The 24,354-nt window shown below is 22.6% G+C and overlaps 6 protein-coding genes across 6 annotated transcripts; 1 reads left to right on the forward strand and 5 right to left on the reverse strand. All coding sequences in view use genetic code 6, as the record gives it.

Annotated features, from left to right (window-relative positions):
- Positions 1–167: 167 nt before the first annotated feature.
- Positions 168–906, reverse strand: TTHERM_00558520 (small guanosine triphosphatase family (GTPase)-like Ras family protein; the record flags this gene model as incomplete). Its single annotated transcript, XM_001022414.3, has 2 exons — positions 168–649; positions 804–906. The coding sequence occupies 2 exons, from the start codon at positions 904–906 to the stop codon at positions 168–170; spliced, it is 585 nt and encodes a 194-aa protein (XP_001022414.2).
- A 1,516-nt stretch (positions 907–2,422) lies between these two features.
- On the reverse strand, positions 2,423–6,510 carry TTHERM_000558548 (cyclic nucleotide-binding domain protein). Its single transcript, XM_012799274.1, has 7 exons — positions 6,275–6,510; positions 5,259–6,218; positions 4,666–4,965; positions 4,016–4,473; positions 3,116–3,956; positions 2,936–3,059; positions 2,423–2,867 (listed from the first exon to the last, which is right to left on the reverse strand). The coding sequence occupies exons 1-7, from the start codon at positions 6,462–6,464 to the stop codon at positions 2,474–2,476; spliced, it is 3,267 nt and encodes a 1,088-aa protein (XP_012654728.1). The 5' UTR covers positions 6,465–6,510; the 3' UTR covers positions 2,423–2,473.
- A 543-nt stretch (positions 6,511–7,053) lies between these two features.
- On the reverse strand, positions 7,054–11,120 carry TTHERM_000558549 (cyclic nucleotide-binding domain protein; the record flags this gene model as incomplete). Its single annotated transcript, XM_012799275.1, has 7 exons — positions 7,054–7,429; positions 7,499–7,622; positions 7,687–8,503; positions 8,621–9,060; positions 9,120–9,419; positions 9,716–10,258; positions 10,337–11,120. 7 exons carry the CDS (start codon positions 11,118–11,120, stop codon positions 7,054–7,056), a joined length of 3,384 nt encoding a protein of 1,127 aa, XP_012654729.1.
- A 1,446-nt stretch (positions 11,121–12,566) lies between these two features.
- TTHERM_00558550 (hypothetical protein) lies at positions 12,567–13,496 on the reverse strand (the record flags this gene model as incomplete). The annotated part of the gene is made up of 1 exon (XM_001022417.3): positions 12,567–13,496. The coding sequence occupies one exon, from the start codon at positions 13,494–13,496 to the stop codon at positions 12,567–12,569; it is 930 nt and encodes a 309-aa protein (XP_001022417.1).
- Positions 13,497–14,557: 1,061 nt separating this feature from the next.
- On the forward strand, positions 14,558–18,554 carry TTHERM_00558560 (cyclic nucleotide-binding domain protein; the record flags this gene model as incomplete). The annotated part of the gene is made up of 8 exons (XM_001022418.2): positions 14,558–14,678; positions 14,737–15,017; positions 15,108–15,401; positions 15,452–15,659; positions 15,707–16,101; positions 16,154–16,405; positions 16,453–17,942; positions 17,990–18,554. The coding sequence occupies exons 2-8, from the start codon at positions 14,748–14,750 to the stop codon at positions 18,552–18,554; spliced, it is 3,474 nt and encodes a 1,157-aa protein (XP_001022418.2). The 5' UTR covers positions 14,558–14,678; positions 14,737–14,747.
- Positions 18,555–19,509: 955 nt separating this feature from the next.
- On the reverse strand, positions 19,510–24,275 carry TTHERM_00558570 (WD40 repeat protein; the record flags this gene model as incomplete). The annotated part of the gene is made up of 14 exons (XM_001022419.2): positions 24,101–24,275; positions 23,975–24,028; positions 23,219–23,823; positions 22,768–23,086; positions 22,446–22,686; positions 22,004–22,389; positions 21,672–21,941; positions 21,448–21,582; positions 21,184–21,381; positions 21,017–21,133; positions 20,837–20,963; positions 20,575–20,781; positions 20,226–20,524; positions 19,510–20,111 (listed from the first exon to the last, which is right to left on the reverse strand). Exons 1-14 carry the CDS (start codon positions 24,141–24,143, stop codon positions 19,510–19,512), a joined length of 3,603 nt encoding a protein of 1,200 aa, XP_001022419.2. The 5' UTR covers positions 24,144–24,275.
- Positions 24,276–24,354: the final 79 nt, after the last annotated feature.

Genomic DNA, 24,354 nt, shown 5'->3' on the forward strand with positions numbered 1-24,354 from the left:
TTTATATTTTTAATATTTAGTTTAGATTCATTCTAATTAATATTTTAATATTTACTTTAGACTATATTTGTTAAAGATATTTACAAAATTTTATGGTAATTTATTATTAAATGTCTAGAGCAAGATACCTAAATACATAGATACCTCTTTCAAAGATTTTAGATATTTCAGCTTGAATAGCAAAACTAACTTTAAGTGCTTGTTTTGCTGCTTAAGCTTTGATGGCTTGAGTTAAGAATTTCTTTTTAAAGATCTTTATTATTTATTATGTTATTAATTATTACATTGAAAGCTTCCTTTACGTTTATGTCTTTTTATGATGAAGTTTCGAAAAATAATATCCCTAATTAGTCGGCTAATTATTTTCCTTCTTTATAACTAACTTATCTTTAATCCTCTTAATCACATTTTGTTCCAATTAATATTAATTCTATGTCTTCTCTACTATACTGCTTTATTTAATCGATCCATTTTTATACATTATTAAAAGACTATCTATCATCGATAGCATAGCATATTATTATCCCTTGAGCTTTCCTATAAATGAAGGCTTATTAAATATATCTACTCACTTCATGATTATAGTGCCAAGTTTGAATTTCAATGTCCTTTTAGCCTATGGTTATATTCCTGCTATAATAGTCTAATGCTTTATTTAATATTAAAACAAAAATCAATACAAAATTTCTTTGTTTTGCCTTTCAAAGTAAAATAAATAAATAAATAAGCTAAAATAGAATTAATTTAATCTTGAAAGAATCAATAGTAAAGCTGCTAAATCAAAGAGTTAAATATATATTTACGATAATCGCAAGCATTAGAGCCTGGTTCAGCATTCAAAGAATATCTCAAATTTAAACTTAATTTTCCAACTTTTTAATCACCAACAAGAACAAGTTTCAACATTTATTTTTGAGGGGTATTTATTTATTTATATTTTATCTGTATTGTTTATTCAGGTTAAAAAAGTTCTACTTTTTTAATTTTTTTTAAAGTTAATTGTTTTAATATGTAAATTATTATTAATTGAAGAGGAGTGAGAGATTTAATTGATTAGTCAAATTTGGATAAATTTAGTAATTTATTTAAAGCAAGGGAAGATTTTTTATTTCATAAGGAATATAAGCAAAATATATATGAGTTATTAATTTAAAGTACCAATAATTAAATTCAGTCATCAAATATCAAATCAATATTTGAATTAATTTACAGTTAACAATTGATTTTGTTACTTGAATTACCTGTTTAAAATCAGATTAGAAAGACGTCAAAATAATATATCATCCAAAGCTATTATTTTCAATCCATGACATCATTAATCATAACAATAGTCATAACTTCATAACTTAGCTTATATTTAAATCAAGTTAGGACTATTTTTAAATGAAATTAATTTCTTTTTCATAACAAAATAATCAACCAATCATCTTATTTTTTTGCATTTTTTAGAACAAAATTTTTATTTTTTTATTGTACTTGAGTTCATTTTTTTTCTATTTTTATTAAGAAAGTAATTTATTTAAATGATTGATTTTTATTTAAATGAAATGTAAAATATTTTTTCAAAAAATAATAATTTAAAAACAAAGAAATAAAATTATTTAAAATAATAGATAAGATATAATAGGTAGTTATTCTTTTCATATTTGCTCATTAAATAAATAAGTATCAAACAAACAAACATTTCTTTTATAATACCTTATCGATCATATAATTTCTTTTATAATTTATATTATTTCAAATTTGATCATTAAAAAACAAACAACCAATCTATTCTCAAAAATTTATAATATAATTCTATTGATATTTATTTGGCTCTCATAGCATATAAAAAAACAATAACAATTTTTAACAAATAAAAGACAAATAATTAAATTTGTTAAAGTATTCACTCATTAAAAATATTGTAACTATTAATCAATTAGCTTTTAAAAATTAATCAAAAAATTAAAACTAAGCAAATAAATAAATTAGAAACAAAATAAATTATTTTTATTTGTTACCCAAAATTAATTTTATTTTATATAGCTATGGAATATATTTTTAATTTTACTGCAAAAAGTTAAGAAAAGACTGTTTCTTATATTAATGAAGGGTTTATTATAAAATATTTATATGATTTAAACAATTCAATTTGATTTATGTAAATAAATTTATTTAAATTCTTGCATGTATTTTAATTCAATTTTCATATAATGAATTTTATTAGATTAATTTAATTGAGAAATAAAAAGTTTATCAAAATACTTTAAAAATAATTCTCAAACCTAAAAAGATAGATGAAAAGGATTGGTGATAATGAATGATAAGAATATACGCTATTAACCAAAATATTACAAATTTTTGATAAATTAAATAAAAAATATAAATTAAAATTTACTATCGAAATTATTTTTTTTAACTTAATTAAATATTTTAATAATTTTAAATAGTTTGCTCAATTAATTTTAACAAAAAATAAATTAAAAATATTTCAAATAGGATCTTTAATATAAATATTAGATTTTTTCATTCGTTTTGTTATGCTCTACATAGCAATTTATCTATAAACGTTTTTTTTAAAAAGTATAACTTATTTTGAGGACCTATTGTTTTTATTTTCTTAGCTTATTACTTAAAGATGGTTATAATTTGGATAATAATAAATATAATCTTTTATTTCTTCAAAGTCGTAAATATAAAGTTGTAAATCTTAAGCTGTGAACTATTAAGCTATGAATTTTGATTATATAGTCATCGCATCGTGTTTTTTCATTATAGTTTATCGTCTTTTTTTATCAATGCGATTTAATGAATGTAATCTTTATTCAAGTAGACTTTCAATCAATTAGTTAATTTAATTCTCGATCTTAGATGATTTTTTTGTACTTATTTTAAAAATAAATTAATACAGAATTTAAACAAACAGTAACTTTGATAAGAAAGTTAAAATTACCTTTATGTTTTATTTTCTTCATTTTATTATTAACTTGTAGCAAGAATAGAAGATCTTTTTTTAGTTAGACTTTGAATGTGCTTTAAACTTTTAGAAGTTTATAGTTCTTTTTTTTCTTATCCACCTTTTTAAAATTTTTTAATGAGTTAGAATTTTAAATTTAAAAGTTAAATTAATTACTATAAAAGGATTAATCGCTGCTATTTAAATTTTCACACACTTATACGGTTTTTCTGCTTAAATTAAAAGTTGCTTTTTTCTATACTACTTAAGAATCTAGCTATTATTTTTCTGTACCCTCTATTTTATTTGCTTGCTTCAAAGATTCAGCCCTTTCGATGGCACTTTAAATAATTGAACTTTCATCACTCAAGCTATTGGCTTTTGAAAATGTTTTCTAAGATTTTTGACTTTTAAAACTTGCTAAACTTTTAGAATTTGTAGAAGCATTTTGTAACTTTTATTCTTCTTCTTCTTATTATTATACCTCATCTTCATTTTCATCTTCACTTTCATTTTCAGATTCTTAAATTTATTGGTTTGAGTCCTCGAAATCTAAATTTGAAGATAAATCTGATAAATTATTTTAGTTTTATTATTCTATAAATTATATCTGTTAATCTTTAATAAATTTTATATCATTTATAGCTTAAAATTTCTTTCTTTTTGTATTTCTTTTTAGGTTTTTTATTTGTTCTTGGATATTCCTAAAATAATTTTTTAAGATTGATTTGTTTCTTCCCTCATAAAAAATAAATGGACATTGCTTAAGAGTGTGTGTCTTCAAGTTACATGACTCACAGCTTATATTAACAGCTTTTAGATTTTAATTAAACTTGACCTCATCTCTTAAATAGCAATATTTTTCATACTCTTCTTCATTTTTTTTAATTTCTTACAAAAATTCACTCAATTAAATTTACAGGACACAGCATATTCCCTTACTCTTGAAGTTGAATTCTTCATAATAATTTTCTGTGATGAAATTCTCAAACCCAAAAAACTATCCTTCTTGATAATTCTTATTTTAAAAATAAAATCAATAATAAATTATTTTTCATGGATAAAAAAATTACATACATATAATTCTTTGACTTTTTTTGTATTTAAGTTGAATGTATATTTAGTCACTTCTCCAGAATGAATAATGTATAGAAATGGTTCATCATGAGATATAGAAATTATATCTTAGTCATGGGATAATATTTTTTCCTTCATTTTTAAAGCTATCCTGCTTAGTGTTTCATCAGAAAATAAATCTTTAAATATTTAAATCTTTTTAAGTCTTTTCGTATATACATTAACTTTTATTTCATCTTGCAAGTATTCTGTCAGATTTGATAGCTAGTCAATTGAACAGAGTAAATCCTCCTTTTTATCTGTATAAATGTAATCTAAATATTTTCTAGCTCTTGCTTGTAACTCTAAATCCACATCATATTGTCTAAAATATTTATTTATCATAGCCAAACCCTACAGATAAATATTTTTCTTTTGTTTAAAGTCATATAAAATACTTCCTATTTTAAATATATTTTCTTTTTTATTATTTTAAGTAATTAAAAAAACTATTCATTTTTTGAATTTTAAAAAATTTAATATATCCAATAAAATAAATAAATAAAAATGATATTTAGTTAGTTGTCAATTTAACCATAATAGATCAAATAATCTAAAAGAAATTAATAGAATAATTTAAATTTCATTTTTTAAAATAAATGAAAAAATACCTATCGAGTTAATAGAATATCCAAAGACACCACATGAAATTAAAGCAACAAAAATCACTGTGAGCATTTCAAGATCAGATTGTGGTGTTATATCCCCGTAGCCTATAGTTGTCATTGTAATTACTGAGTAATAAAAGCTATACAGATATCTTATTTATAATTAAACATTTTATACATTATACTTTATAAGCCATCCATAGTTATATTGAGATTCATAAGTTCCTACTGCATTCCATACACAACAAATTAAATGTGCAAAATAAATAGCTTAAGCAGCTAAAAAAGTTAATGATATTATTCCTTATTTTATTTTAATAAAAAATTATTATTATTATATAAATTAATTAATCAATCAATTGCTATATTTTAAAAATAAGTTATTTTTGTTATTTTACATAAGTAATTTTTTAGATTATAATTTTTAGAAAAATCATAAATAATCAATTATCATAGGCTCATAAATTTTTATTTTTAATTTTAGTGTTAAATTTATTTTTTTAAAGCTAATTTCAAATAATTCAATTTATTTTTTATACTTTTGTATGTAATGGGGTAGTGTTTTTAATTTATAAAGTATATGGTTTTTTTATTACCTGATATTTTCATCCTTAATAAAAACTGCTCTTTAAAAATGTCTAATATTCTAAATGATTTGGATACTCTGTAGAAGAAAAAGAAATAGGTAGCTTAAATATTATTAATCTGGTAGTTTAATGAAAGAATGCTTAAAATATCTGGAATCATTTCTGTCTTGAAGTATTGCTTAAAAATCTAGATGTGATTTTCAACTAAATTGCCTGTTTCTGTTGATTTGGTGTTTGCTCTTATGAAAACATCTATTGAATATACCACAGGGCATATTTTTGAAAAGTAAATTTGAAAGACATCACTCCTAGCTGACAAGAAAGAATATTCAAAAGGAATATATATGAATAAGATTGTTGATGCAATGAATATGATTGTTTCCCAAACAATATAACTATAAGAGAGGTAGTGAAATAAAGGAATGTTTGAAAAAATTAACTAGACTATTAAAATATATAATTCATAAATCTTTTAGCATATTTAAAATAGCCAGCCGAAATATTTTACTATAAATTTAATCATTTTCCTATAATTACGAAAACTCATAAATTTGCTAAAGTTTTAAAAAGTGAATTATCTGCTTAATTCTAGCTTTGGGATATGAGACAAAGATGATTTATGCTTTTAGTCACTAGCTAGATCATTTATCATACGAACTTACTTTTTCGTAAGCATATGTGGTCTAAAAAGTAGAGCTACTTATCTAGCTATGGTTCTAAATTTAGCCAAGTAGTAAAAAATCTACATCCATTTTTGTTTCCAAACATCCTTTTTTAAGAGAAATTCTCCTTAAAATAAATTTCCTCTTCTCTTTCTTTCCATCTTTTAGAAATCATACTATATACTAAAATTTTTAGTTCCTTTAATCTATTCTAAAGGCAATTCTTTGATTTATAAAGTTGAATTGTCATTTAGTTATTCAATTATTTTTCTAGTTGAGTTTTCGTCCACACTATCTTTTGCTGAAACTTTTGAGATTAATGATTGGATCAAATGGAGAAAATAAAAAAGCATAAATTGTTACTTATGTATCTGTCTTGATCTTGAGGTTAGAGTTCTTCAAATTTTGGTGAGGAAATCTAACCATTATGCTTTTCAATAAAACTGGATGCAAAAGCAGAGATATTAAGTAAGCTACAATCAAAGTCTCCTTAGTTTTAGTTCTACTATTAGATGTTACTTATTTTAATACCTACCTAATTATCATACTACATCGAATGCTAACTTATATCGTTGTTTTACCTATTGGCAAATTGCAAAGACTAATCAAAATCGCCATCTTATATTTTTTTAATGCTAGTTTAATTTAAATCAGAATAGTCTAAATTTTTTTAGGATTATGCAAGCATGCTAACTATTATCTGATTTTAATAGCTCTCTTTAATAAAAATTTAATTAAAAATTGATTGATATATTCCTAATATCAAATCAATTTGGTTACAAAAAGTGCTAAAGAACAACCAAATCAATAATTCACTATATTTTAGGTAAATTTATTAATTACTGTTAATAATTATTTTTAACATATAAAATTTTGTAATTTTTTTTCATTTTTAAATTTATTAACACTATCTTGTTATTAATATAATTATTAATCAATATTACCATAAATTCTTTATCAATAAACCTATTATAAGAACATAAATATAATTTTTAATTATTAAAAACTAAAAAATGTTTTTGGAACAAAAAAGTAATTTTAGATAATTGTAAAAAATAAAATACAATTTAATTTAATTTAAGCTAATTTTGAAAAAACATAAATAAACTTAAATGAATTAATTAAATATATTTAAAACCTTTTCAGTTTTTTAAATTATGAATACATTTAGATTATTTTCTATTTTTCTTAAAATTTTATAATTTTATATTCATTTATTAGAAAAATTTTATATTAGCTTTAGCTATGACTTATTCATAATTATAATTTGGAAAATAATATTAAAATTATTTTATCTAATCAAACTCATAATAAAATAATTTATTTTCCTAACTGTTTTGATGAGCTTTTGAGGTGCGTTTAAAGTTGTTGCTTATCTATCTATCAAAAACAAAGTTTTATTTTTTTTTAACTTTATCTTTTATTGATCTGTCGCTATCAAAATAATTTATATACGATCCGTAGTTTTAGATTTGGTGAAAAAGTTTAGAATTCTTGCTTTATATATCCATTTAATTTCTAAAAATTATTATTTTAATTAAACATTTTTATTAGCAATAAATAAATATATTCATGTAATTAATTTACTTTTGTTGCTATAAGAACTGTAAAATCATATCTATTTGCTTTTTATTGTGCTCTTTTTAAATTTTATTGTTAATTCCATCTTTATTTATTTCATTTTATTTTATTACAGATTTATTTTCAGCTTCTTTTTAATATAATAATAATAATAATATAGTATAATATTTTGTTTTATTATATTTTTATTTTACATAGGTGTTCTTATTCCAATTTGCTTATCACTTCTAATGCAGTTAGATTTTTCTAACTTTTTTCATAAATTGATTTTGCACTCATATTACTGTTTAAACCGTTAAGTTCACTTTATATCATTCCTGTAGCTTATTCACTTGTTTAGAGCGTTAATTCCTCTCCGAAGCTAGGTTATTGTTAGTTTTAATGCAGCTAGCTTAGAGATTAGCATGATTTGAATCTGACAGCTTTATTTTTATCATACTCAATATTATCTTATTAGCTAACGGCTTCTTTATTTACTTTATCGTGGTGTTCTAGCTGAGACAAATTAATAGCATCATCATCGATATACATTTTTTAATTTTCTATTGAAGGATTTAAAAGTTATGAAACTCCTGAATATGAACTATATAGTAAAAATTTCTCTATATTTTCTTTAACATTAACTTGATTGATTAGTGTTTAAAATTTGAACTATCTTGGATTTCTTATGAAATTTTTTTTACTTTTATTAAAATCATTCAAATGCTTATTTATTATTCTAGTCTTTCTACAAGTATAAAAAATAAAAGGACATTCCATGAGTTGGTGATTTTTTTGTTAGCAAGAAAGACAAGACATTTTAGCTGCTCCAAAATTTTAGTTATAAATAACTTAGTCTTTAATTTACATAAATTTTTCATATTCAATTTCATTTTTCCTTATAGTATCTAAGAATACATCTAATTATAACTACAAAATTGAACTTATTCCAACACTTTTGTATTAATATTAGCAGCTTTAACTATTTGTTAAGAACCTATCTAAATTAAAAAATGCTCCTTCACATAATTTCTATTTAAATTATTAAAATTTATCTTATTTTCCAATATTTTAAAATATTTTATTCAATAATTTTTAATAAAATCATGATTTTATATAAATGCTTAAAATTAAAGTTCTTTCAATTACTTGAATTTCTTTAGCATTTGCATTTGTTTAAGAATGGGTTTGTTTAACCACAGCACCTGAATGAATAATGTAGAGCATATTTTCTTTGCTGTTTATATCAATAATGCTTTAATCAGGCGAATAAATAATTTCTTTCATCAGAACTGCTATCTATTGAAGAGTTTCATTTGAGAATATTTCATCAAATAAGCTTATATTCTTCAGTCTTTTTGTAAAAACATTCATTTTAATTTCTCCTTGCAAGTTAACAGAAAGTGTTGATAGTTGTTCAATTGTTTAAATAGTATGTTCTTTATTATCGGAGAATATATAGTCTAAATATTGCCTTGATCTTGCCTAAATTTCTAGATCTACTGTATACTGCTTGAAATATTTGTTTATTTTTGCTACTTCTTGTAGATAAACATCGTTTTTTGTCTTAAAAACTGATAAAATACTCCCTTTCGGATAAAAATTATAATTTTAATGTATCATTATTATAAAATAATTATTTGAATACCTATTTAGTTAATTGAGTATTAAAACACGAATGAAGATATTAAAACGATGAAAATAGTCATCAACATCTCAATATCTGTTTGAGGTACTAAATCACCAAATCCTATTGTGGACATAGTTATTACTGAATAATAAAAGCTATATAGGTACTTCACAAATATAGATTTTTCTATTAATCCATATCTGTAGATCCATCCTTCTTGAAATTAAAGGCCATAATTCCCTATAGTAAACCAGGCACAAGACATGAGGTGAGTATAATACAAAACTTAGAACAATAGAAAAAGAAGCGATATAAATCCTATTTAAAAAAAATATTTATTAGGTAATGTAGTAAGAATATACCGTAGTATACTCGTTAAATCGCAATCGGTTAAGTTTTAAAGTTTGAAAGTAAAATATCTCTAAGGCCATTTTTTTTCAAAAAACTTTGGGGGGCAAGTGGCCTTAATTAATGAGGAATTAATGTATATTATTTTCGAAATTGTGAATTGCTGGTAAGTCTCAACATTTTTTGACAAAATAAGAAAAATTCGGACTTTTTTATTTGCAATTTAACTGTTATTGTATGGTAAATTTAATAAATTAATTAATTACCTGATATTTTTAAATTCAACAAAAATTTTTCTCTGAGTAAAGTCATCACCCTAAAAGATTTGGTAATTCTGATAAAAAAGAAAAAATAACTTGCTTAAAGCTAAAAAATTTGTTTATTTAAGCAAATCAAACTTATGATGTCAACGATCAAATCAGATTTCAAATATTTGTGAAAAATTTCAATATGATTCTCAATGAACGATTTGCTCTAAGTAGTCTTAGTGTTAGCCCTCACAAATATGTTAAATCCAAACAAAAAAGGGCAAAGATATGAAAAAAAGAATATAAAAAATTAGTTTCTAGTGATCTAAAAAGAATATTCTAAGGGAATATAAAAAAATAATATTCCAGAGCAGATAAACAAAATAATTTCCCATAATATGTAAAGCTTAGAGTAGTAATGAAATAAAGGAAAATGCTTTAATATAGCAGATAAAAAATTTATGTAGAGCTAAGATACAATTGGTATTATTGAAAAAATCCAGTAAAAGTTATTGATAATACACTTTACAATTTTCCTGTATTGCCTGTAATTTAAGTAAACTTTAAAGTTAGAAAAGGAGAGCTATCTGCCTAATTCATATTTTTCTTGATTACTTAAAGAGAAATATTATTAATTACTTGCTATATCATTAATTAAACTGACTTAAAATTTATTTAAAAGTTGAGGCTTAAATATAACAGAGCACTAAACTGCAAATTTTCTTACTTTTGAAATAATAAAAATAATACTCATCCATTTTCTCTTCCAAACAGTATTTTAATTTAATCTAGAGCTATTATCATATTTAAATGTTGATATTTTGGCACTTTCATTAATTTTGTTAAACTCATCAAGCTTAAAATATGTTGATTTCCTTGATTTAGAAATCAACATTCTGCTCTCCAAAGTTTAATTGTTATTCATATTGGTTTTAGATATTAATTTATTATCGAATCCTTCATATTAATCTGAATCATTTTTATTTGTACTCGTGTTAATGTCGCTCTTTTTTAAAGGAAATCTTTTTTGGAAACTTTACTAACTTTTTCTACTAATTACTTCAGCTATAAGTTAAAAATAAAATGAATATTTCCAAATATTATTAGGTACAATACATTTTTGAGTAGGAGCAATCGATAGATTGGACCTCAAACTTCTTTTTTCAGGGTTATTAAAATATTCTTCTAAAGATAGCTCATAAATTGATTAATTTGCTAAAGAGGAATCATAATCACCCAATTTTTAATTCTACTATTCAGAATATGTCTTAAAACCAAAATATTTCTATTATGTGTTATACTGCTCATCAGATAAAAAACTATTGCAATCAAATTTAGACTCTACTTTATCTGACATATTAAATTTGCAGTCATCATTTTAAATATTATGAGAATTTCTAGATATTCTTGCATATGTAGTCATTTATATTATTTCTTAATTAAATTTTTTAAAGCTATTTTTGCTTTGAAAAATTATAATAACTCATTTGTTTTAAAAAATCAATAAAATAATAAAATATTTAAAAAGTAAAAAAACTTAAAAAATATATTTTCATGGTAAAAAAGTAAGTATTTATAAAACAATAGTCCACTTAATTATTTTAATGATGTTTTAAATTAATATCAATAAAATATTATCATTTTTAATTTTATTTTTCAATCATAAATCAAAATAGCATTTATAATAATAAATTAATTTAATCTCAAAGCATAAAAAAAACAAGAAATTCAATACATAAAATGACAAAATATAGAAGATTATTAAAATTTCAACTATTATTAACCTATTCAATTAAAAAGCTCCCAATTTTTATTTTAATTATTATTATCAAAATTAATTTTTAAGAGTATGAAAATTTTATTTAATATTTGAAACATTTTACTAATTAAGTGTATTATCAAAATTATTTTTAATAAAGACACTAGCAATCTAAACAACTATTTTATTTATTTATTTAATTATTTTATTTTTAAAAATAAATTGAAAAATAATCTAACAAATGATCTATATGTAGAGATATCTTATTTATATTATTAGAAAATAAAAAATTATTTTTGAGAAATTTTCATTTAAAGTATATTAAAATGCAAAATTATTTTTTAAAACAAACAAACAAACAAAAATGATGATGCAAATAAACATTTTAAATTAAATAATGATAAAACTTTGGTTATTGGTATAATATTACTTATATTTTTTTAATAAATATTATTTAGATTTCTTATTAATTTAATTTGTAGTAAAAAAACTGACTTTAAAGTATTTTAATTTAATTAATATTTAAAAATACAAAATGATTATAAAAAAACATACAAAAAATTAAAAAGAAACAAATGTTTTAAATAAAATAATGCTTTGTATCTAAAAACTAAAAACTATTTTTATTTAGTTGTTTATTTAATTTTATAAATAATTTGAAAAATAATCTAACAAATGATCTATATAGAGAGATATCTTATTTATATTATAAGAAAATAAAAAATTATTTTTGAGAAATTTTCATTAAAATTATTTTTTAAAACAAACAAACAAAAATGATGATGCAAATAAACATTTTAAATTAAATAATGCTAAAATTTAGTTTATTGGTATAATACAACTTTTATTTTTTTAAATAAACATTATTTAGATTTCATATTAATTAAATTTGTAGTAAAAAAACTGACTTTAAAGTATTTTAATTTATATTTAAAAATACAAAATGATTATATAAAATACATACAAAAAATTAAAAAGAAACAAATGTTTTAAATTAAATAATGCTTTGTATCTAAAAACAAGCTCAGTAATTTAAAAATAAAAAATACAGTTTACAAATAAATTGATTAAATTAAAATATTTTAAATAAATAATCCAATGTATTTATTTTCAAACATCGTGCATGGCATTGATAAATTACTCATAATATTCTTTTGGCACATAATTTTGGAAGTGTCTTTTGGGTGTCCACAAATATTCTTGATAGACTTCAGGATTAATCCAAGGAATACCTTGAACATGAGTGGCGATGAAGTAAAATGTTTTAACACCCTTTAAATTTCTATTCATAGGATTGCTTAATTCATGTTCATAAAAATCTCTTCTGGCAGCAAAATTAGGAATAACAGCAGTGTGACTGACTTGGAATTTTAAGTTTGAAATCTTTTCCCAAAGAAGCAACTTAGCTTCGTTCAAGACTTCACGATCAAGAACGGGACGAGTGGGGAAAACATATTAATTGATAGTAGGGTCTTTCATGAGCAAGTAAGTTCTATGGCAGGGAGCATATTAAAGAGATCTGGCATCAGATACTTCAGGATCTACTTTTCTGTAATATTTAGAAGATTCGCAATATTCAATTTTCTCACCAGCACCCAAATCTATGAAGTGAGTAGCAATATTATCAATATTTGTTTCTTCAGCTTCCATCTAAGGATCCTTAAAGTTAAAGTCAGTTAAATCTTCAGGAATTTCCATATGACGCTTATATTTCTTTTAGTAGAAAGTACGATATTTCATTCTATCCAATTCATATTTTTCTAAATTTAAGAAAATAGGATAACGGTTGATCACTAAACCGACATCTACTCTAAATCCGTCCTTAGTTTAAGCATAACGAGTGGTCTTTCTTTATTTAAACTTGTCCAACAATAATTATTGGTTATCTTCTAATCTCTTTTTATCATCATTTGCGTTGTCTGACTTTTTCTTTTTCTTGATAATTGAGAATGAAGCCATTGATTTTTCACTCATGTTTACAGAACCAATAAGATTTTTATTGGTAGAATTTAATAATTGTAATCCGATTCTTGCGATCATCTTTATTATAACTTCCTTTATTACTTTCTAAACTTCTTTAAAATTATTTTATTTTTTTTTGCTAACTAAATCCTTTAATTCTACTCTTCAGCTTAGCTTGATTGTTTATTTGTTTGTTTGTTAGTTTATTGCAAATGCAGAAGATCAATCAATCAATATTTCAATTAAACAAATTCTTTAATTGTTTTTATTTAAAAGTATCTAATATTTAGACTCTTCTTAAGATATATATTTAATTAAGAAAAACTAAGCACATTCTATCAATATTTCTAAAAACCTCGCTCTTTAATATCTCCTTATTTATTTTTTCCAAATCTTTTCCCAAATTTTCTAATTATTTTAAAGGCATTCATTCAATATTTCATTCAATTATTCTTTATCCTGTACAGTCATTGTTGGCCCTAAATTAAATTATATTTAAAATCAATTTAACCTTCTAGGAGACCTTTGAATTTATAAAGAAATAAACTGTTTTAACTAATTGAAATAATTAGTAAAATAAATATGAAGTATAACTTGGGTTGATCATTTTACTTTTATTAATTTTAATTTGATTAAATTTTCAATTACTAAAATTTAAATTCTTAGAGATATATTTTTCAAACTTTATGTTAATATAAAATTTTAAGCATAACTTTATCTAATATAACTTTAATTAATATTGATGAAAACATAGTTATTAGATTAAAATTAATTAAATAATTTAGTATGATGATTTGAATGAATTAATTAACTAAAATTACTTATTTTTTTTTAATAAATTTAAATAAAGAACAAAAAATGTTTGTTTTTAAAAAAATTATTTTCTTTTTAGAATGAATAATATATTTTTGATGGTAATTTGATTTTGCTTTTATTAAATAAAACATGACGAAATAAATTTATAAGTGAAAATTTAAATAGATTCGAATGAATGATGTTAAAAATATAAATAGTAAGTTAATAATAAATTTGTGATTTGCCTTTAAAGGATAATTCATATTTACTAATATTATTACAATTTTGTTGGCTTGTGTTTGTTAAATTAGTTGTAAAAATACAGAAAAGAAAGATTACATATTTAAGGCATAATATCAAAAATTTTAGATACTAATTAAGGATTGGTCATAATAAAACACTATTAATTATATTTTACTAAAATCTAAATTATTTGCTTTAAAATTTAACTGTATCTCATTTTTTGTAAACTCTTTCGCTATAATTTGAGATAATCCTAAATTTTCTAAATATTATACACTAGTTCTCATTAAAATGTCTTCTCACTCTACAAGGAAATAGGCAAATAATAGCTTTATGAAAGACAAAAAGCAAGTACAATATGAACCTTACAATAAAAAAAAATCTAATAATGAAATTGACTAAAGTGCATTTTTTAACAATAAAAATGATGATGAAACAACGATCGACTAAAATAAATCTTTATACTCACTTAAAAACTCACAGTATTCATTTGAAAAAACTCAATACAAAAAAGGTTCCATTTTAGTAGAAGAAAAACAGATTGACTTTTTTAATGCAAATGTAATCATAAATCACACATAGTTTATATTATTTATTTGAGTTTTAACATTTATAACTAAAATAACAGCTTATCTTTTAATTTTAAAACAGAATGTTAGAAATATTATATAAAAAGAAAGGAAAACTCCAACAGATCTAATCAACCTTGGCAATGCCCTTAAAAACTACTGGTTTTTTGATGACTACAAAAAAACCCTCCCTTTTAGTAACTACCTTTCTCTTCTCAAAAGTATTGAGTACCAGTTTGTGAAAAAGGGTGAAATAGTTTATTCCATAGGCCAAAAAAGCACAGAAATGTTTGTAATATTAGAAGGATCATTCTTTGTGCTGATTAGAAACCCGAAATCTTTGATAGTTTACAACACTCCAAAAGCAGCTTAACAAGTAACAAACAACCTTCGCATAAAAAAAATATTTAATATTCTAAACTTAAGTAATTAGAGCTAAACCAATAGACTTAAGCAAACAATTAAAATAATTAAAACTAATAATAACCACCTTAATAAGGTTAATTTGTAGAGAATGGGACTAAGGGGACTCATTAATTAGAAAACGATGGGAAGAATGTCAATTTTTCTTAAGCATGGGAATATATTGAGTAATAAACTTTGCAGGACGAAATCAACAAAAAAATGCAAGCAAGTATGTATCATTTACATTAAATTTTTCTTAAAATGAAATGTATAAAGTAAAAAATAAGGATGGACCATTGGAGTGGTTTGAAATTAGCGATGAGCTTAGTGATACAATTTTAGTTGATTCATTGAAATTGGGAAATAACTTCGGAGAATTCGAACTTATGTATAATAAACTAAGATCATAAATTATTATAGCAAGAGAAGATTCTCACTTAATAAAAATTAGCTAATAGCAATACGAATTGCTTCCAAAAGAGAAAAATCAGAAGTAATACAATTCCTCTCTTGATTTCCTTTATAGTTTTGACTTTTTTCATGACTGGGGAAGATAAATGATGAATCTTTTGGTTTGCTTTGAAATAGTTGACTGTTATTTAAATCAGATCATCTACAAAGAATAGGAAGAATCTGATTATCTTTATTTCGTTTACCAAGGAGAATTTGAAGTAATTTATTAATTTTGATCGAATAAAAAATTTATATCTTATTTTTTAATAGATTACAAAGAAAATAAAAGCTGATGAAAACCATTAAAAAGTTCTTGAACTAGCTAATATTCCGCTTTTTAATTATAAGAAAAATATAAAATCTTAAATTAAAAATTATGCTGACTATTCTGAAAGAGTGAGGATATGCATTTATGGACCTAACACTTACTTTGGAGATGATGAGTTGCTTCATCTAGAAAAACGTAAAACTCAAGCAACTTGCATCTCTGAAGTTGGAGTTTTATATAAGCTATCTTTAAAGGTAAAAATACTTCCTTAAAATTCAAATTATATACATAATTTTATTAGAAATTAGTAAAAATTGTTTGCAATTAAAATAATATTTGGGAAATGTTGCAAAATAATCTGAGAGTAAAAAGAAAGTGGCAGAAGTAGTTTTTTGCTTAGCTAAATCCTGAAAATAAATAGAATTAAATTCCAAAAATGCCAGAGCAAAAAAATATATAAAGTTAAATATTTGAAGGCTAAAAGCTTTTATATATTCCAAGCGAGAAATTTCAAGCAAGATCATACTATAAGGGCTTTAAAGATAACTATATTAATAATATTCAAAATGCTTACTCTGAAGCTGCTAACAATATTATAAATCTTCACCAAAGAAAGTCTTCCTCTTCTCAAATTGAATGTCCTTCTATTTTACTTGATAAAAAAGATATTCATGATAGTTTTACATAATATATGAAAAATATATCTGAAGGTAATAAATTAAATATGAATTAATTGAATTACAATGACTAATATGTCACTCAAAATTCTCCAATACAAACAACAAAATATTTTAATTTAAAGTAAGAATTGCTTAATAAGTAATTCTTTTAAGAAAGATCAAAAGATCTAATACAAATTTAATAAAATATGGTACTTTTAAAACGATTCAAAGACCACTAGAAATAACTAAATAAAATAGATTCTAATGAATAATAATAACAAGAATAATTAGAGGAGCAAATTCTTAATTTAAATCAACAGAGTAAGCAATAAAATTCCAAATCAAAGTCTTCACAGAATTCAAAATCTAAGTCTCCTTAATCTACTAATAAAGTAAAAGAAGTAGGAGTTAGATCTAATAAAACATAGCAAGGTTAGAGAAATAAATAACATAATTTAAGCCATAAGAATAGCTTTAGCATCTCAGATAATAAAGATATGACATCAACAGATAATTAAACAAAGGAAAAAGAAATAATAGTAGATAGAAATTCCATAATAAGAAAAGAAGATTTACCTGAGTTAAACTTAGAAAGTCAAGATAAAAACAAAAAGAGCTCTGAGAAAGGGATTTAAATTGATTTAAGGATTTTCCATGAAAATACAAATGAAGAAAATTTTGAGAAAAAAAAACATTTTTGGTATCACATCACCAATTCAAAAGAAAAAATAACAAGCTAAGAGTTTTATGACAAACTTATAGATGCTGTAGGTGGTGGAGTTAAAAGGCCATAAACAAAAACAGATTTAAGATCAAAAACACAATATAAAAGAAAGATATTCGAAGCAAAAAATATGAATTAAAGCCTGAATTAGAGCTAAGTATCTTATAATTTAGATGAGAGTAGCATTTAGCAAGAAAAGAATAATTCTAATTTAGGAGCTTTGTCTCCATTTATTCCTCAAGCTATTGAAGGAAACTCTTTTAGAAAATATTACCATCAAAATAAAGATAAAAAATAAATTCTAGATAAGCTCAGATTCTAAAGACTTATGAAGCCATAAATTGATGAAAAAATTAACCAAGAGTAGCAAGAGCTTTAGCAAGGATCTACCTTTTTTACAACTTAGTAAAATTTTTAAAAATGCTTTTATCTTTAAATTTATTTTAAAAAAGAATATAGCTTTCGCCTCTTAAAGTTAATAAAAGAGGAAGCCAAACAAGCAGAGATAATTATAGAAGCAAATCTAGTTATAACTAATCCTTAAATAGCTCAAGAAGGAACTCTTAGATACTTGAACTGTAGCAAGAGCTCTTTGGAAATATTCTTAAAACATCAGTCTTGAAGCAATAATAGTTTTTGTGTTTGGGATAGACACAAAAATAAAACTAAAATATAAGTTAAAGTATCAACTTAGATGCCAATACTAACAACAATAACAGTTCATTTGGGATATAAAACTAAACTATTTTACAATCTATCATTCCTTTTGGGGAAAGGGAAGAATCAAGTATTTCTTCTGAAAACAAAAGGGATTCTTTGTTATTTAGTTCTCCTAAAAAAAGCATTTAATACTATGATGAAAAACTGCATTAGTAAAAATTAGAAGTTCAAATTAATCATAAATTAAATATACCAACTCATAATAAAATATTTAAAGAAGGCGATAATATATACATTAAAACTGGGGGATTTCCAATCAAAAAGCCTTGCCCAATTAGATTTATTAAATAAAATTGAAATGCTCCTCTAAAACAAAGATATTTTACTAAATACAGCATTCAAAGCAAAAAAGATAAATTTGCTTATTTTTTATAACTCAAAAGTTTCAAAATATAATTAAAAACTGAATTATAATAAAATTATATTAAAATTACTAAACAATGTTATATAATTTTAATAAAGTAAGTAAGTAAGTAAGTAGCTTTTTAAGTTTTAAAATAAAAATGTAAAAAACTCAATTAAATTACAATTTCAACAAAGATCAAAAATCTTTGCTTGAAATATAAAGGAATACAAATATTATTTTTATTTTAAGAACAAATTGAATGTAAAATTCTAAAATAGCAGTTTATTAAATCAATTATTGTCTCATTTTTAGTTTTTCTTATTTTTGAACTATCTTTTATGATTTCAATCTCTGTTTAATTCAATAATTATAATAATTATATGATTTCTTTACAACTTGATGTAATATTTCTTTAAAATAATGAACCTATAAATTGACTATAAATATATTTTTTAACCTTATTTTTAATTTAATAAAGGTTAGTATTATTTTGCTTATTTATCATTATTTCTCTTTATATTTCAGTATTTTATATAAAAAAACATTAATTATTAATAAAAATCTATTAAAAATGGAAATTTTTTAAAGATTTTCACAATAATTTTTACTTTTAAGTTTTTTATAACTTTGTAAAATGACTAAAATTTTAATAAAATCAAGTAAAAAAAAAATAAAAGTTAATTTATTTTTTTTTTTGTTTAATTTATTATTATTTTATACATCTTTCTTGTTAAAATTATCACATCTTATATTTTGATTGAATAATAGTTTTAAGATACAAATTGCTTATTTTTTGATTGAAATATAATAATTATATAAAACAATTTAATATTTAAATAAAAAGTGAGTTTTTTGATATATTATTTAAAAATGAGACGTAAATAAAGGATATAAAATATTTACTGGTCATTGCTGTTAATATTAATACTATCTTGAATACTATGATTATTGAGCCTTGTTATTTTTTAATTTTGCTTCAAATCTTTCAATTTAGTCAAACTGAGAATCTGACCTTTCACTCTACTTCATACTAGAAGGACTTGGAATATCATCATATTCTTAAGAAACTCTTATATTATTATTTATAGGTTTTCTCATTTGATTGTTTGAAAATACTTTTTTATTTTAACATTGTTGTTCCCTCCAAGCGACTTCATCAGGAGATTATTCATTATTTTATTAGGTTAATTATTTTACTATTACATCATCATCAATATCAGATGGTTCTTACTATCTTTCTCTTGGATTTTACCTAAATTACTAATATTGATTTCCTATAGCTCCTCTTTCTTATGACTATTACTAAACATGATTTTAAAATTACTCTTATTATTGCTTTTAAGAAATAGGCGTGAATGTTTAACCAATGGGATATATATAATTGTCTTTAGGAGCATTTTTTTACTATTCGATTTACTTTTCATTTTATCTATCAAATTCTCTGTTTCTAAAATTTAATTCTCTGAGTTTTTCCTGAGTTAAATTTGATCTTTCTTATTAAGCTTTAACTAAGTAATTATTTTAATTTAAGTAAAAACTTTATTTTATTTTCTTAAATAAAAAATATAATTTTAATAATTTTCTTTTTGTTTAAATATTCAAGTTTAGGAAAGATAAATTACTTGATTCTTAAGGTGGTATATCAGTTTTAGGTGGATTTTAGAGTTATTTCTATATAGCAAAAAGATCATTCTTACTTCTATAAAATCTATCATAATTTCCTTAATCATTTTAATTTTAATCATAATTTTTAAATTGCAAGTTGTTAAAAGTTCCTCCTACACTACTCAAAGGTAATTTGTTTTAAGTATCATAAAATTGCATAGATTTTACTTTAAGTTATTATTATTTTTCTTATTCTGGTGAAAACTATTAATTATTGTAAAATCCTTTGGGTTCGATTATACGGCTTGTCTCTTTGCTTGATTAAATAATTTTCATTTAATAAAATTATCTTGAAAGAAAATTTACTCTTTGATTGAATTTCTTCCAGTTTTAGGAACTCCTTGCTTCTAGAAATAGTTAGTACCTATCTAAATGCTTCTTGTTGATAGATTTACACTGATATCATCTTAGGGTTTTTTTTCTTTTTCTCTGTAGTCTTCATTATTTGTTTGATCATTGTTATTATTGTTGTCGTTGTTAGCATAAATATTATCTTCAAGTAAATTTTCTTTGCTTAATTTTAAAATTAAATTAAATTTTTTATAAAATTAAAACGCAAATATTTTACGGTGCTAAATAAATTGGGAAATCTCTCCAAAAATCTTCTTTTACTTTCATTTAATCTAAAACTTCAAATATATTTTCTCTCACTTCTTAACAAGTTGACCACAATGAAAGAATACCAGTGTTACTACCTAAATATTGTAAAAAACTTAAATAAACTGCTTGTAGCAAAAATATAATTAACCTATGCACAAGAATTTGCCCTCGTCAGAAAATTATATACATTCAATGTTAAATAGACTTGGTATTTCACCAACTAAATTTCCTGTTCCGATTTCATATAATACTACTCTATTTGGCTCTAACGATTAAAATTAGTTCAAATTAGATAAAAAAATTAAGTTTATTTACTGACATCAGGTTTTTTTTTAAAGAATAAATCAACTTCTTTCTGAGGATTGTAAATAGTAAGTGTAGATTTATCTGTTCTCATTACTGAATTATAACTGCTATTGAAAATATTAGCGTTTAAATATTACTCTTTATCCTCTCCCAAAGAACTAAACGCTGTAATACTAAAATACAGTCCACTTGGATCAATACTTATTCCTAAATAATTAATTAATAAAAAACCAATTAAAATCAAACTAAAAGTCTAGGATTAAATTAATTTACTTTAGGAATGTCTAGGTACATCAATTTTGCCTCTAAGTTCAGAACTCTTAATATTAAAAACATAAACATAGCCAATATTTGAAAGAATAAGCACATACTAGTTACTTGGATGTATAGCAAAAGATTGTATTAATCCTTTTTATTTAGAAATAAAATAAAAAAAATGGTTTGTTTTAATTAGAAATTAGCTTCAAAAATATTCAAATCATTTCATTTTTATTTACCTTCAACTGAAAAATTTGCAATAACTATAGAGTTCATTTAATTGATATCAGTTTAAGAGATAGAATGCAGCCTTAGCGAGTTTTGGCTATGTACTGTTATTGCTAAGAATTTATTATCACTTTTACTTGAATGATAATACTGCTTTGATTTATTATTAGTTCCATGCAATATGGATAAAAAGCTCTTGTCTACATTATTGATAGTATTTAAACTAAAGCTATCTTTGAAAGACTATTTTGCATTTGTTGAATCTTCAAGTAAAATTATACCTTTACAATATATTAAAATTAATATTCAAGTTTTTTATTATATTAAATTAAATAAAATTAACCTGGATTAATGGAATATGCTTGTTTTTCTTAAGAATCTTCCAATTTTATCTATAGCTAAAATCTATTTGTACAATCAAAGAGTAATGTTAGTCCTGTCACCAAATATACTCCCAAATATTTAAAACCTGGAGAAATTGACATTTAGCAGATTTTAAATCCTGATAGATTGTATTTATTAATATATTTGCCACTTGTTTGGTCTAGTATATATAAATTTCCTTTATTATCCCCACAATATATTTCTTCTTTTAGCGAATTCAAGCAGATACTTTTTATTTAGATGGCTTTTTGCTTACTGTTGTTAGTTTCTCCTTCATCTGATTTTTCTCTTAAATGGTACTCGGAAAAGATTTGTTAGTTTGTTTTACTGAAGCTATTTATTGAGCTTTTTTTAAAATAAATTTATCATTTTTAAAATCATAACTTAGTTTATTAATTTACTTATCAAATGCTTATGATAAATCAACCATTTTAGGTAACCATCTATCTCCATTAAAATCCCAAAGTGATAAAAAGCCATCATCGGCTACTGCATAAAATCTTTTTTTATTCATCCTATCCCATGCTATTTAATTTATCCTTCCTGTATGTCCTACTTACTTATGAATGATTGATTAGCTCTTTGAGTCCATTACAATTGTTGTGCCATCTGAGTAAATTACAACCAATAAATTTCCATCACCTTTATAAAATTGATAAAAGAATTTAAATTAGAATAAAGTACATCAATTTGCATTGAATATTTGTTTTCTTGTTCAATTACTTGAGTTTTTAAGGCTGCAGATAGGAGGACCAAAGTTTTTTTTCTTGATTTCGTTATTTCTAACTTTGTAGTCAAAACTTGAACCAAATGATTTTCTTTGAGAGTTTGAGGAAATTAAAATATCATTTTAAGGTTTGACATTTATAGTTGCGCTTTTCCTGATAGAGAAATCATAAAGAATTTCTTATACTATTTTGCAAGTACTAATATCATAAACACATATATTTCCATTACTTGCTCCACAAAAGACTAAATTTTCTGAAGTCGAAATGCTGTTGAATATATATTGATCATGTCTAATTTAGCTAACTAGTTCACCCTTATTATAAAAAAATCTTAAATATTCTAACGTTTTAATTTCGTAGGATGATATTTGTTGCATTTTATTTAATATTTCTCTATTTGCTAACTAAATCAAAATTTAATTTATTAAGTAATTTAAAGGAATTACCATTTAATCAATTAAAATAACTTTTCCAGAATGAAGAAGGGCGACAACTATGTTATACGTTTAATTAATGTGCATGTTGATAACATTTTCTTTAAGGTGGACTCTGTTTGTCAGAATGACCTAATTTTATTCTAAAATTTTGAAGTATTTCACACAATTTTTTTCTGCAATAGCAATTTATGTTGAAGATGAATGAGTTTAGTCTACAATATTGAAACTATCAATAAACAACCCGCAGCTATTATTATCTATGTCACTGATAAATTAAAGTGACAGTTTTTCGTTTTTAAATTCCCACACTGATAAACGATAGCCTCCATTATCTTCATTTTCTAATACGAGGATTAAACTGTTTTTCTTGTCATAATTAGCAATCACACTTTTTACTGGTTTCTTCCTATTTTTTTGTGGAACATAAATCTAATGAACTCTTCGAAGAGAATCCCATTCGCTGATAAAAATGCTAACTTTAAATTATCCATCTAAACTAATAATATATTTATCATCTAAACTTCCTCCAAAAAAGACTGCTTATACTTAACTCTCATGGTTATGAAGTTTAACTTTCTTATCAACTTCTAAATCCCACAACAATATGCCGTTTCCTAAAGTTATAAACAAAGATAATTATTAAATCTAAGATAGCATTAGACTTTTTTCAACTGTAATCAAAACAGCATCTAAATTTTGCTTTTAATTTTTCATTTTCCTCTCAATTTTTTATTAGATGCTCCTTTAAAATAATATTTTTAATACCTGATTCATACGCCACAATATTTTATTAGCTATGGATGTCAAAAACTCTGGGGCCTATATTTTATATATAATTTAAAGTAAAATTAAAGCGACATGGTTGCTCATAATAGTAAGAAGAATGCTTACTCCCAATGTTGTCTAAAATTTCAAAAGGATTAACTAAGGACATGCTAACTAGCTAATTTATTTTGTTTATATTATAAGTATTAATGTTTCCTAATATATTAATAAATGCTATATTATGATAATATTATTGGGTTATCTTTTAATAAATTACAAACTAAAGTTAGATTTTTTTTTTTTAATAAAAATAAATTAAGCGATAGATAATAAATTAATTGAAATTTAGATTAAATAAAAGATATTTTATATTAGCCATC

This window comes from Tetrahymena thermophila, assembly GCF_000189635.1.
Source record: "Tetrahymena thermophila SB210 genomic scaffold scf_8254486, whole genome shotgun sequence".
Lineage (NCBI taxonomy): Eukaryota > Ciliophora > Oligohymenophorea > Hymenostomatida > Tetrahymenidae > Tetrahymena > Tetrahymena thermophila.